The sequence below is a fragment of the Phyllobates terribilis genome, unplaced genomic scaffold (assembly GCF_046119375.1).
Source record: "Phyllobates terribilis strain yellow unplaced genomic scaffold, ASM4611937v1 Scaffold_2__4_contigs__length_985480577, whole genome shotgun sequence".
NCBI lineage: Eukaryota > Metazoa > Chordata > Amphibia > Anura > Dendrobatidae > Phyllobates > Phyllobates terribilis.
The window spans coordinates 772,688,259-772,703,678 of NW_027362762.1; the positions used below are offsets into that span (position 1 = coordinate 772,688,259).

General features: G+C 39.8%; 1 protein-coding gene across 4 annotated transcripts in view; it reads left to right on the forward strand.

Moving 5' to 3' along the window:
• NLGN4X (neuroligin 4 X-linked) overlaps positions 1-15,420 on the forward strand; it is a 513,298-nt gene that overhangs the window by 458,678 nt on the left and 39,200 nt on the right. For all 4 annotated transcript variants that reach the window (XM_073667342.1, XM_073667341.1, XM_073667345.1 and 1 more), the window contains one exon: positions 8,062-8,851. In XM_073667342.1, the coding sequence (XP_073523443.1) occupies positions 8,062-8,851 (790 nt within the window). The remainder of the gene's footprint in view (positions 1-8,061; positions 8,852-15,420) is intronic.

Genomic DNA, 15,420 nt, shown 5'->3' on the forward strand with positions numbered 1-15,420 from the left:
TCTTTTGTCTGGCCTTTCTTACCAACACTTCTGTCCGGCTGCCTCGGGCCTCCTCTTGGTAAACTTGGCGCCAGTTTCCCTGACTCTATGTGGTGCCTTCCTAGCGGGTGTAGCGAGGGGCTGCGCCACATAAAATGTCAGAGCCTCTGGTTTCTAGCTGATGGTCGTTTCCTGCCTCCACTAGTTCGGGGACCGGTCTCCCCCTTTGGCCTGACCCCTCCACGCAGGTGGATTCGGGCGCGCGGTGGCGACTCGCCCGTCCACACCCCTGGGATCCCTTCATTCCTCGTTCCTGGAGCCTTCTCCGCTCCTCTTCCTTCCTTCTCCCTCTTCCAGGCCTGGGCCTCTGTTACTAGGACCACCTCCGGAGCAGAGCTCATGCAGAGCCCCTGCTCCCTGCCACTTCTGCTCAGACTTCTCTGCACTGAACTAAGATGGTGCCCACCTTTTATACTCCCTTCTCAATGCACCCAGGAACTGCTTCCTCCCTGCTCCTGCACTACAGGGTTCCCCTTCCTCAGTGTTCCCTCCCCCCACTCCAGCCAGGGACAGGGACTGTCGTGCCCATCTCAGGGGCATATTGGTTGCCCTGCCCCACGGCAATGTGGTGTAATGCATGCAGGTGTCGGGTCCTGATCCACACTCCATCCTTACCTGAGAGTGAGATATCACACCTCTGGGTGAGGTGCAATACGTCTGTAGCAACCGAGCCCTCAGGGTGCTACAGTTCCATTTACCTTCAGCCTAGGTGACGTATTGCGATACAGGGCCGTGATTTTGGCTATAAAAGGGTCCCCTAGACCCCTACCGCAAGCTTTTTAAGAGAATCATATATGGCGTGCCAGGAGACTCTATGGAATGCTTTCTCAGCATCCAACGAGAGTATCTAATTGCAAATTTTTAACTGCATCTAGCCCAGGAAATACTTTGTGCCTAGTAGCAGTGTCTGCTAGTCAGCGGATTATCCCGGCTGTTAAGCAAGCTACACCACCTGTAGTTTAGACACTTAATTTTTTTCAAAGGAAATGCTTCGGGACCATGGGATACTTAGTGAAGAGCATCAGGAGGCACCCCAAGGCATAGGGGCTGGGACTGGCAGTAGGATGCCTTGCGGTGGACAGCCGAGCTCGATCCTTATAAAAGCTTTTTAACTGCAGCAGCTTTAGTGGACGCTACTGGAGCTGGAATTACCGCGGCTGCTGGCATGAGACTTGCCCTCCAATAGATCCTTGTAAATGGATTTAAAGTGTATTCATTCAAATTAGAGAGACAATTTAAATTAAAAAGCTTAGAGCTGCCTCCACCACAGGGGGGCTCGCTCGACCCACCAGCGGACAGGCACCAGTATTGGGAGAGGGGGGCTGGCCGTCAGGGTTCACCGTGGCTCTGGCACAAACCCGGCGACACGGAGGTGGCACGGGCAGGAGCGGACTGGCCGTGTCGGCTTCTCACTTTTTGGATTTTAGAAGGGCATGACATGCCTATATCTGTGTCTCCCCCTCCTTTTACTCCTCCACCTCTTTTATTTTCGCATGACTATATGTACTTGTCACTTTTCCATGTGTTAGTTATGTCTTCTGAGCAGTTTGTCAGCTTTTGGACACCTTTGAAGGTGTTTTCTATGTGTTTCTATGTGTTTTTGTTTGCCTGCCATTGGTTTTAACGGTGTTCGAAGGTGTTTGACGAACAGTTCGACGAACAGTTCGGCGAACACACGGGTGTTCGACGAACCGAACCGAACTCGAACACTACGGGGGTGGCTCAACACTACTGCCAATGCCATCAAGTTACGGAAGGTGTCAGTCTCCACCAGCCTGAATGATAGCATTTCAAGGGCCAGTAGTTTTGCAATGCCAGCATTCAGAGGCTGTGCTCGGGGGTGGTTTGCCGAGTATGGGCGCCTTTTCTCCCATGCCTGTGCTAACGATGGCTGTAGACTGGCCTGGGAGTGTGAGGATGACAGGGAACATGGTGCTGTTGGTGGAATGACACTATGTTTCTGTACAACAGTGCCAGAGGTTCTTCCATGACGATCTTGTGAGGAAGTGGAACCAGCTGTGTGTGAGCTGAAGGAAGAGGCTTCAACATGAGCTGAAGAGGTGGTAGATTGCGCTGTTGGTTGGCCTAGGTCTTCAGTGTGTTTTTGTAACTTCACCACGTGCTTGGTCCGCACATGTTTCCATATATTTGTGGTATTGAGGTTGCTGACACTTTTCCCTCTTTTCACCTTCTGATTACACAGCTTGCATTTGACAAAGCAAATGTCATCTGCAACTGTGTCAAAAAAGGACCAGGCACTGCAAGCCTTGGGAGCGCCCGCTTTGGGTTTTGGAAGAGCCATGCTCCTAATGGGTGCCGAAATGGAGGCTACAGGCAACCAAGTCTGCCCCCTCCCTCTCCCTCCTTTTTGGGCCATTTGGGGAATCTCTTCTTCAGAGCTACTCCCACCACCTTCCTGTCCCTCACGCCATGATGGGTCAAGGACCTCATCTACACCACCCACTTCAAACAACTGCTTCTCTTGGGTAGTCTCGACAGCACAGTGTGCACCAGAAAGTGGCACCTGAGTCTCATCATCAGATGCGTACTGAGGTGTGCTGCTGACCATAGGCACTGTCCCACCCGCCTCTTCATATTCAGAGAGACAAAACAGTTGCGCATCACTGCATACTACCTCTTCTTCAAATTCTCGAATTCTGCTTGGCTGGCTGCCTCTTTCCAAGCCAAGAGATTCAGAGAACAGAAGTAGAGATAGCTCCTGTCCAGGGCTCTCTGACTGCCTGGGCAATTTGGCAGGTGGTGAAGAGACAGATGAGTGCTCTTCAGTGCTCAGGACCTGAGAGGATCTGGAACTAATTGAAGTCGATGCGTTAGCTGCCATCCATCCGACAACGGCTTCAATTTGGTCCTCCCACAGCAGTGGGGTACGGCTAGCTCCTACAAAGCTGCACATAAAGGACTGTTCCCTGGTAAAACTGGGGGATGCTGAGTCACTGGTGCCCGCAGCAGACACAGAATCTCCACGTCCTCTCCCTGCAGGCACAGAATCCTACCGTCCTCTCCCTGCAGAAACTCCACGCCCACGACCACGACCACATGCCTTTCTCCCTGCCTTCTTCATCTTGGTAGACTGATAAAGATAGGCAGAAAAGTACTAAAGGCTTAGTGTGCTTATTCCTGAACAGCTGCTAACAGGTATAAGAAACGCTAATTTTATAAAGTGTGGACTAGACTTTAATATGAGCTAATGTGGCCTACACAACTGTAAAGTGGAGTGTTTAGTGAACTTTATTTAGGTTTTTTTTGTCACAAAAAGACACTGGATGTGCCCAAATATGTAATACCGATAGTATCACAAACTTTTTGTAGCTATTACAATGCAGGAAGGTAACCTACAATGCAATAGATGAGTCAACAAAAATAGGCTAATACTAATCTGGCTAGGGCTGCAGGGCACAAGGCTGCAGAAAGGCTCCTCTATCTACTCCTATATAGTGTGTTTGGAACCAATCTATCTGGATTCGGATGGAACCACCACACTAATAGGAGAGATCAGAAAAAATTATCAATTAGCAAAAAAGGACAATGTATGAGGCAGTGACGCACGCTGAGCGCACTACAACCAGACGTTGCTGAAGCACACATTACAGCTTTAGCTGCACTCACACACAGAGACCTTGCAGACAGCCGTGAACAGTGCAGATGCAGAGCACTGTGCACTAGCGCTGCAAGGCAAAATAAAACTTCTCTATCTACTCCTATATAGTGTGTTTGGAACCAATCTAGCTGGTTACGGATGGAACCACCACACTAATAGGAGAAATCAGGAAAAATGATCAATTAGAAAAAAAGGACAATGAATGAGGCAGTGACGCACGCTGAGCACACTACAACCAGACGTGGCTGAAGCACACACTACAGCGTGAGCTGCACTCACACAGAGAGACCTTGCAGACAACCGTGAACAGCGCAGATGCAGAGCACTGTGCTCTAGCGCTGCAAGGCAAAATAAAACTGCTCTATCTACTCCTATATAGTGTGTTTGGAACCAATCTAGCTGGTTATGGATGGAACCACCACACTAATAGGAGAAATCAGGAAAAATGATCAATTAGAAAAAAAGGACAATGTATGAGGCAGTGACGCACGCTGAGCACACTACAACCAGACGTGGCTGAAGCACACACTACAGCATGAGCTGCACTCACACAGAGAGACCTTGCAGACAACCGTGAACAGCGCAGATGCAGAGCACTGTGCACTAGCGCTGCAAGGCAAAATAAAACTTCTCTATCTACTCCTATATAGTGTGTTTGGAACCAATCTAGCTGGATACGGATGGAACCACACTAATAGGAGAAATAAGGAAAAATGAGCAGCACTAATTCAAAAAAGCACAATGTATGAGGCAGTGACGCACGCTGAGCGGACTACAACTGAACGTGGCTGCAGAGCACACTACAGCGTGAGCTGCACTCACTCACAGAGACCTCTCAGACAGCCGTGAACAGTGCAGAAAACTGTGCACTGGCGATGCAAGGCAAAATAAAGCTTCTCTATCTACTCCAATATAGTGTGTTTGGAACCAATCTAGCTGGATACGGATGGAACCACCACACTAAAAGGAGAAATCAGGAAAAATGATCAATTAGCAAAAAAGGACAATGTATGAGGCAGTGACGCACACTGAGCGCACTACAACCAGACGTGGCTGAAGCACACACTACAGCATGAGCTGCACTCACACACAGAGACCTTGCAGACAGCCGTAAACAGCACAGAGAACTGTGCACTAGCACTGCAAGGCACAGCGGTTTATAAAGTAGCTTGGGTAAAGCTGAATAGAGCAAATAGGTAGCTAAAACTGTCCCTCAGAACAGCAGCATCCTATCCCTAACTGAATTCACAGCAGAGTGAGCTCAAAATAGCGGCGGCGGCGGCTTTTATAGTGCATCATGACATCATTTCAGCAGCCAATCACAGCCATGCCATTAGTTAACATGCCTACATGCCTAACAAGATGTGCCCACACTTCTTAGGATCCTCATTGGCTGAATAAAATGAAACTGGCTCATTGCATTATGGGAACTTCCGATTCCGGTATCCGATATTCTAAAAGTATCGGAACTAAGTATTGGAATTCCGATACTGCGAATATCGGCCGATACCCGATATTTCAGTATCGGAATGCTCAACACTAATTATAACTGTACAATTTGGACTGGTAGGAGTGTTAGTGCCACTGCACATTTAAGGATTTAAGGACAATATCTGTTTTCTATGGCACTTGTTATAGCATAATACAATATATATACATGTATATTTTTTAGTACTGATTGCAAAAGACTTCAAGAGTCAAAAATACTTTGAGCCTCTGCTTAATTGTCCATATGGTTGCAAGGGCAATTGTGAAGCTTCAAGGTTACTGACATCAAGACACTCTACTGAATGAAAATGACAACTTATAAGGGGTTGTAAACTTGTAATAAATTGGTTTAACAAAAACATCTGAAGTAAAACTGACTAAAGTAAAAAGAAATCAAATATGTTGCAGTATTATTATAAACTAATGTTCAGTCTTTTATAATAAATGTAAACATTTTAAAATTATTTCTCCAGTAGCAATTCTTAATAACATTCAAAATTCTTGTTCATTTTTTTATCCTGTAAACTAATAAGTACTTTGTTAGTGCTGAAAAATATAGACTTGGGGTCTCATGAACAAGAGACATAGGTGTGGAGGACATTTGTGCAAAAATGTATCAACTTTTCAAAACGTCACAATTAATAAATTAGTCAAAAAACATCTTAAAACTCCAAAATCGCCCACAAAGATGAACATTAAAAAAAAAACAAGAAATGTGCATCATTAGAATATTTTACCAGCAAGGCAAATACCATTCAGAAAAAAGTTATCAAAATAAATGCAATAATTAAAAGAAAAAGAAATGAAGAAAAAAATATATACTCAAAAGTTGTAAATGACATAGATAGGTTTATAAATATTCTCCCTAATACTTGGTTACACAATCTTTGGCAGCAATAGCAGCTACTAAACAATTTTTGTAGCCATCCTTGTTGGTAGTATGTTTCTCTTTTCTACTGCTACTATTTCAAGCTCTGGAATATTTTCCCAATAACAAATGTCATCTCTTTACAAAAATTTCCAATTGGATTGAAAACAGGATTCTTTGCTGGCTAGTTTAAAAAATCTAATTTTTCGCTTTTAACTATTCTAGTGTTCTTTTGGGTGTGTGATTTCAGTCTTAATCCTGCTTTAATACCTATTTTGTAATTTTCTTGGGAGAATATTTTGCTAAAAATTGCACTGATAATATATGATTTCATTCTTCCTGTAACAAGTTCAAGGCCTCTAAGCACATAGATAGTAAAGCAATCCCACAACATTATGGATCCTCCACCATGTTTCGCTGCTGTTAGGATGCACTATTTCTCTGTAGACTTAATTTTGCTTATAAACATAATACTGGTATGCATTACCTCTTTTGCTTCTCCTTCTAATAGTACAATGTAACAGAAAATTGAGGCTTGTTTACATAACTTTTGCCATAAGTTAGTCTCCCTTTATTATTCCTTACTTTAGCCAGTGGGGTCCCCCTTGACATTTGCATATACAGCCCTATTTTGTTTAGTGTGTGGTTTCAAGTATTGGTAGAAACCATTCCTCCCTGGAATTTTTATGTTGTTTCTTTACAAATTGTAAAGTGTTTTATTAGTGGGGTTTTTTTTTTTTTTTACTTTTTTTAAAATATTCTTGACCATTCCAAGACTAGAAAACTTCTTGATAACATTTTTAACTGTTTTAAATGTGATGCCATGGGTTTTGAAGTCTTTAGACTTCTTGTGCTTGGTGTGGTGGTAATAGCTTTGTAGTCTGTCTTTATGAGTTAAGGGAATGGAAAAAAACTAGCAATTTTAAGAATCAAGCTCAACATTCATAGGCTAATTAAAGTTATGTGAGCGCTGACATTGTGGGTACAGGTGAGTCTAATTTCTAATGATTCACAGGGTAATCTTATTTTTCTGTTTATTTTTTAACCTGAACAAACTGTGCCATTAATCATGTCCTGGAATTGTTTTAAATGTTGCATCCTTTTTTTTCCTGCCAAGTTTTTGGTTTGTTACTTTTGTGTCTTGTGCTTTTTCTATATTTAAGCAGTTTCACTAAACTCTTTTATTGGGTGCATTTAATATTTAGGCATGCCAAAAAAGTTATCCATAATTGTAAACATGTATAAAATGTTAAAAATAGTTTAACTTAGGTATAGCTAACAGTTATCATTAATGAGAACCATGACATTAACTAAAGTATTTGATTGAAAGTTGATATCAGTACCTACTGAAACCAAACACATTATTGATCTTTATTGAAGTAATGTTTTCATATTAGTTGAATAGATTCAAGTATATTATCTGAAAGAGGTTGTCCACTACTTTATCATTGATGACCTATACTTAGGATAAGACATCAATGTGTGATCGGTTGGTGTCCGACACCCGGCACCCAATCAGCTGTTCTTGGTGACCACGGCGGCGGCCGACGGCCGAAACTGCTCAATTGCGAATCTGCTCCATCTTCTAATAGTAGCCGTTGCAGGGTACTGCACATCAGCCTCTTATTCAGCTGATTGGCAGGGGTGCCGGGTGTCTGAGATCTAAGGGTGTCGGACCCCGACAAATCAGACATTGATGATCTATCCTAAACATAGGTCATCAATGATAAAGTTGTAGACAACCTCTTTATTTGTTTGTTTTTTTGTGTAATATTTTTTGTCAGATTGAATATACTGTAACTTGTAATTACTTTTCTAAAATGCTTATCTGGCAATTATAAAGATATCTGCTAAAGCAATCCATGATGTTAAAACTATTTAAAGCTTAGTAAATCATGTTAGATAAGAAATATTGTGTCTTATCCTAAGTATTATTGTCTGATTTAGAAAGTACAGATACAGTGCACATATTATCTGCTTCGTAAAAGCTGCTTTGTTTTATGATTTTTACATTTTTCACTTGCATTTACAAATTTTGCACCTGCAGGTTTGTTCCAAAAAGCAATCATACAAAGTGGAACAGCTCTCTCCAGCTGGGCAGTGAACTATCAGCCTGCCAAGTATACTAGGTTATTGGCAGATAAAGTGGGCTGTGACATGCTGGATACTATTGACTTGGTTGATTGTCTTCGGGAAAAGGAGTACAAAGAACTCATTCAACAGTCCATCACACCAGCTACATACCACATTGCCTTTGGACCAGTCATTGATGGTGATGTCATTCCAGATGACCCTCAGATACTCATGGAACAAGGAGAATTTCTTAATTATGATATCATGCTTGGAGTTAATCAAGGAGAAGGGTTAAAATTTGTGGATGGTATAGTAGATAGTGAAGATGGCGTCTCTTTAAGCGACTTTGACTTTTCAGTCTCCAACTTTGTTGACAATTTATATGGGTACCCAGAAGGAAAAGATACACTTCGGGAAACTATAAAATTCATGTATACAGATTGGGCTGATAAAGAAAATCCAGAAACGCGAAGAAAGACATTGATTGCACTTTTTACAGATCATCAATGGGTAGCGCCTGCTGTTGCAACTGCTGATCTACATGCTCGATATGGTTCTCCAACATATTTCTATGCATTCTACCACCATTGCCAAAGTGAAATGAAACCATCATGGGCTGATTCTGCTCACGGTGATGAAGTTCCTTATGTATTTGGCATTCCCATGATTGGTCCTACAGAACTTTTCAACTGCAATTTCTCAAAGAATGATGTTATGCTTAGTGCAGTGGTTATGACATACTGGACAAACTTCGCCAAAACGGGGTATGTTTAAATATCTTTTAGTATTTTTTACTGGTTTTGTTGTCATGTGAAAAATAGGCAAGAATGGTGTTTTAAGACATAGGCAAATCACAAAATAATGTAAAAAAAATGTGAAAAGTTAAAAAATAATCAAATGTATCAATTCAGTAAAAAATTTTAGATAGACAGTCATAGAGTCATTGCTCAGTTAATGCTAGAGATTTTTTGCAGTAAAATCATGCATTTATTAAAATATGTAAATAGAGGGTTTTAAGGATTATATCAATCTGTCCAATAACAAATTTTTCAACTATTCTAATAATTTAAGAATTTATGCAAAATTGATACTCATGGTTAGCTGCTTACCTGCTGATTTAGAATTGTGACTAAACTTCATCTTTCATGTGACTACTGCCACTCAGATAAGCACAAGCTTCAAAGAATGTTAATTGTTGGTAATTTTTACAGAGTCATAGGTACAACATAAACTTTATTTTTCAAGCAACCACCACTAGAGGAGGTTTATTAGTTGGGGATTTATTCAGCTTCTGTAGTACTCTATGATTAAACTATAATCAGTGAGTGCATGGAGATGGTTTACAAGCACTAATTAGCTCCTCAGCACAAGTAAAGCTACATACATCATATACCATATTTATATTATTGTATTTTACTCATACAGGACTAAAAACAAGTATAGGACATGTATGCATTTATAAATTACAATTGTTTGTTTTACCTTTCAAATGGTTTAACCCATTGATGACATGATGGGATGCACAGCAGTTTAACAAATGCAATGGCACTGTGAATAGTGATAACAGAATTTAGACAGTTAGATACAACATTTGTATCCTTTGTGACCCATCACCCTCACTTCTTGCTTCGCAATCATGATACTAACAGTATTATCAAGGCACCCAGGAGCCTACTGTATCTCTCCAGTTTTGCCATATGTCTACTCCAATGAAGTACAGATTGTCTTAAGCCCCTTAGATTGGGCTTAGAAAAATGTTGAAAAACTCAAAACAGCAGAATTGCTGTTTTTGGTCACTTAATCTCCATCCCAAAAAAGAATAAAAAGAGACAAGAAAATTGCATAGACCGCAAAATTGTGCTAATTAAAACTATAGCTTGCCCCATGCAAATACAGGTGCATCTCACTAAGTTAGAATATCATCAATAAGTTAATTTATTTCAGTTCTTCAATACAAAAAGTGAAACTAATATATTATATAGAGTCATTACAAACAGAGTGATCTATTTCAAGTGTTCATTTCTGTTAATGTTGATGATTATGGCTTACAGCCAATGAAAACACGAAAGTCATTATCCCAGTAAATTAGAATACTTTGCTTTGATAGCAGCCTTCAGCTCATCTGCATTGTTGGGTCTGGTGTACCTCATCTTCCTCTTGACAATACCCCATAAATTCTCTATGGGGTTAAGGCAGGCGAGTTTGCTGGCCAATCAAGCACAGTGATACTGTTGTTTTAAAACCAGGTATTGGTACTTTTGGTAGTGTGGACAGGTGCCAAGTCCTGCTGGAGAATTAAATGTCCATTTCCAAAAAGCTTGTCGGCAGAGGGAAGCATGAAGTGCTCTAAAATTTCCTGGTAGACGGCTGCGCTGATTTTGGTCTTGATAAAACATAGTGGACCTACACCAGCAGATGACATGGCTCCCAAAACCATCACTGATTGTGGAAACTTCACACTAAACCTCAAGCAGCTTGGATTGTGTGCCTTTCCACTCTTCCTCCGAACTCTGGGACGTTGGTTTCCAAATGAAATGTAAAATTTACTTTGCATTTACTTAGTGTCAATGACTGCCTTCTGGACATCTGTCAAGTCAGCAGTCTTCCCCATGATTGTGGAGCCTACTGAAACCGACTAAGGGACCTTTTTGAAATGCTTTGGAAGCCTTTGTAGGTGTTTTTTGTTAATTATTCTAATTTACTGAGATAATGACTTTTGTGTTTTAATTGGTTGTAAACCATAATCATCAACATTAACAGAAATAAACACTTGAAATAGATCACTCTGTTTGTAATGGCTCTATTTAATATATGAGTTTCACTTTTTGTATTGAAGAACTGAAATAAATTAACATTTTGATGATATTCTAATTTAGTGAGATGCACCTGTAACTAGTACTCATACAATGTGATTGAATTAAAAAAACGTTATGGCCCTCAGAAAATGGCGTCGCAAACCAATTTTTTTTACGTTTAAGCAGTAAAACTTAAAAATCCTATAAAAATACAGTACAGTATCAACATAACCATTCTGGGTCCAAGAACAAACTTAACATATCTTTATTACTGATTTATGAATATTGAAAAAATAAAATCCAAGCAACAATGGTTGAAATGCTATTTTTTTCCAGTTCCACCCCACTTGGAATGTTTTTCTGTTTTTTCAGTACATTATATTTAACATAAATACTGTAACTTAAAACTACAACTTGTCTTGCAAAAAACAGACCCTCATGCTCTGTTGTCTGAAAAAAAAATTGGTTCCCAGAAGGCAGAAAAAAAATGAAAGTGAAAAAATGGTTTAACAAAAAAAGGTCATATTTTATATAATATGGTGACAAGAAGAAAGAAATAAGATACTGTATGTTTTTTTCAGGCAATAATGATGTCGCAATGTCGAAGTAGCGAGTTGAGTTATGTTATGTTTACTAGTGATGAGCGAGCATGCTCGCCACTGCTCGGTACTCGCCCGAGCATCTCAGTACTCAAGATGCTCGGAGCTCGCCGAGTACTTGCTCGATGCTCGGGCGGGAGCTCGGGTCCCCGTCCAGCATGTTTGGCGCTCTTTAGAGCCATGATGGTTATGGCATTACAGTGATTGCCCAAATCGATGGGAACAGTGCTCACAGTGAAACATGAAAAGCCGGCAATTCAGCAGCGGCATACAGTTATAACGCTGCTACCGACAACTTAGAACAGAAAGAATAGAGCATCACACATAGATTAGATAGATAGAAACATGTCAGTCACATATATAATAAGTACAGTGACAGTATTGGTTACTGTACTTGTCATTTAGTGTTAAAATAAAGGATTTATTTTAAAAAAATTGGCGCGGGGTTCCCTGTAATTTTAGTCTCTAGCGGAGGTTAAACAGATGACTGGGGCAGATGTTTGAAGCCTGGGAAGGGGGTAATACCCACGGAGCTTCCCAGGCTACTAATATCAGCCCCCAGCTGAATACCTAGCCTTTACTGGCTATTACAATGGGTGACCTAAAAAAAATGACGTGGGGTCCCCCTATTTCAATAGCTAGCAAAGGCTAGGCAGACAGCTGGGGGCTGATATTAATAGCCCAGAAAGGGTGCCATGAATATTGGCCCCCTCCCAGGCTAGAAATACCAGCCCTCAGCCGCCCCAGAAATGGCGCATCCTTAGGACGTGCCAATTCTAGCACTTAGACTCGCTCTTCCCACTGCCCTGTAGTGGTGGCAGTGGGGTAATAGGGCTGAGGTTGATGTCAGCTTATAATGCCAGCTGACATCAAGACCAGGTTAGTAATGGGGAGGAATCTATAAGACACCCCCATTACTAACCCTATAGTGAAAGTTAAAAAAAAACACCAACACCCAGAATAAATTCCTTTAATTGAAATAAACACACATTCCTTTAATGTTCTAAATTAAACTCTACTTACCGTATGGCCTATTCCAGCTGAAGCCAATGTCTTTTGCAATAAAAGTAAAATAATAAACCAACCTCATCCTTACCTTTCCATGGTTCCCAGGACGGCTTCAGCTCTTCTACATTGACATGACAGCAGTGGTGGAGAGGTAGGGAATTCCTGAGTCCTATTTTAAAATTAGGATCTCTACCATCTATAATGTTTTCAAAATTGGTGGAAAATCCATATAATAGCTGTTAGCCAATCTTCTATTGAATAGTTTTTCTTAAAGTCTTCACAATTTTTATTCCATAAGGCTAATCTATTGTTTAAATAATCATAGAATATTTTGACATATCATATGATTAAAATTGCTGTAGAATGGCTTTCAACTGAAACTTCCTATTAAAGGGAACCTGTCACAAGAAAAAAATGCTATTAACCTGCAGATATGGGGTTAGTGGAAAACATTACATTTTATTGGGTCTGGAAAGGTTATGTATCTAATATCGTTTAAGTATAGCTTAAATTGAGTACAGATTTTATAAAAAATAATGCCCCCCAATCTGGTGGCTAACTAACTAATAGGCTATTGTAAAAATAATGTTTCACCAGCTGATTTTCCAAAAAATGTAATGGATTTTCAACCTTGTGAACAATTTGGCATTTAACAAACCAAAGATAGCAGTGATAGAGATTTTTCCCCTGATGGTATATTTGATGATGACTAGTGCTCAGACAAGACTAGACTTTATAAAATTTGGATTTTGTGTCACCAGTTCGTTCATGGAACAGGTATGCTACAATTGTCGGAAGTACTAAATATATCTTATATGCCTCTCACCTACTAACATATGGAGTGTATGCAGTCAGTGTACATTTATATGCTTATAAAAGATCAGCAGCAAAAGGATGGCTGAGGATTTCATCTGTAAATCTTGGAGAAAAGAAGAAGACCTTATTCGATTGCTGGATCTAGGGTTCACCAATAGAAATGTGTATGTGTGTTAAGTTTGTGGACTGACCATACACTTTGTCTCATTTTAGTTTGCCTAATAGATTGTAGAAGTCATTGATTAAATATGAAAAGATCAATTCCCAAGTAAATAAAGTGAGCAAGCGAATACTACCCATGTAAAAATTACAAGCTATAAAAGTCTGTTAGTGGAGACATTGCTTGACAGATGGGGTAGATCTGCCCTTCTTATAAGTGGTATATATAGATGTAGTATTTCCTAACATGACAGACGTATCACAATTCAGTAAAATATATGGAGGCGGAAAGCTTGAAATGGTCAATTGCTTGTGTTAAGTGTCTAATTAAAGTTTTTAGCAACAAGATATCTTTCTGCATCATGATATAGATAAGACATTATGTGTTAGATCAAACTATTCTACACCTCTATGTAGTAATCAGATAAGAGAATGAAATATTTGCAAGGAATGTAATTTTCTTAATTGTAACAATTTTTAGAGTTGGCTAATTATTAGGAAAAGTTGTTAATGTTGTGTGGCATACAAATTGCAAATAAATATTAAATTGTTTACACAACAAACCAAGGCTCTAAGAGAGCCTTGACACTGCTTAGAATACCCTATTAGATCTTCTGTCAAGTATACTCTGAAAAGTCTGAAAATCTTATAACACAATAACTTGTCATTCAAAACTTTACAAACAATTATCTTTAGTGAGGTGGAATGGAAAGAAGCAGCAACTTGGTGATTTGGAGAATTTTTTTCTGGGGTATTGCATTTTAATAAAGGGGGCCCTGATAGCAGTATTTATAGTATCGCCATAAAGACTTTTGTAACTATGTCTTTATTATAAATGTGTCTATTAGATATAAGCAAATATATTCAAGTGGAATTGAATTCTATTCTAATATTACAAAATTCTGTATTTGCCAAAATGTGGATTTTTGTAAATCGCTTCTGGACAATTTAATAAAAATTGGTGACCGCTAGCCACCATTTTACTGAACTGTGCAGGGCAATGAAAGGTTAAAAAATAAATAGAAAATAATACCTTATTGCTATCTTTTCTAGCTCATGCCATCCTTGCTGTCACCAATCTGGTTCTTGTCACATCTTCTTATCACTGCTGAGAGCGCTGAGTCCTTAGACCTCTTTACACTAGGCTGGGACTTAAGGCTCTAATGAGGTTGAGGATGGTTCTGTGCAAGCATGCATAAGGTCATTGTGAACTTCATAATGTTATGACATTGTGACCTTATGCATGCTTGCTCTGAGCCATCCCAGACCTCATTATAGCTTGAAGTCCTAGTTAAATGTGAAGAGGCCTGGGATCCAGCGCTCATGGCAGTGATAAAAAGAAACAACAAGGACCAAACTGTTATGGTGAGGAGTAGAGGGGATGGAGAGGTGAGAGATAAGATAAATATAATTATTTTTTTATTTTTTACATCTTATGTTTACTATGCTCTGGGGTCTGGAGAGATCCCAGAGCATAATAAATGATGTTAAATTTCTCTGCAAATTAAATTTCCCAGGAAAATTTGCGTGAACAAGTGAATTTGAACTTTTCCTCAACACTAGTGGTTATGTCAAAACCAAAAAAGAACTGTGCCACCAGCAAGCCAAAATGACATATGTTTAACCCCTTAAGCCCCGAGGGTGGTTTGCACGTTAATGACCAGGCCAATTGTTACAATTCTGACCACTGTCACTTTATGAGGTAATTACTCTGGAACGCTTCAACGGATCCCCCTGATTCTGAGACTGTTTTTTCGTGACATATTGTACTTCATGATTGTGGTAAAATTTCTTTGATATCACTTGTGTTTATTTGTGAAAAAAACGGAAATTTGGCGAAAAATTTGAAAATTTTGCAATTTTCAAACTTTTAATTTTTATGCCCTTAAATCAGAGAGATATGTCACACAAAATATTTAATAAATAACATTTTCCACATGTCTACTTTACATCAGC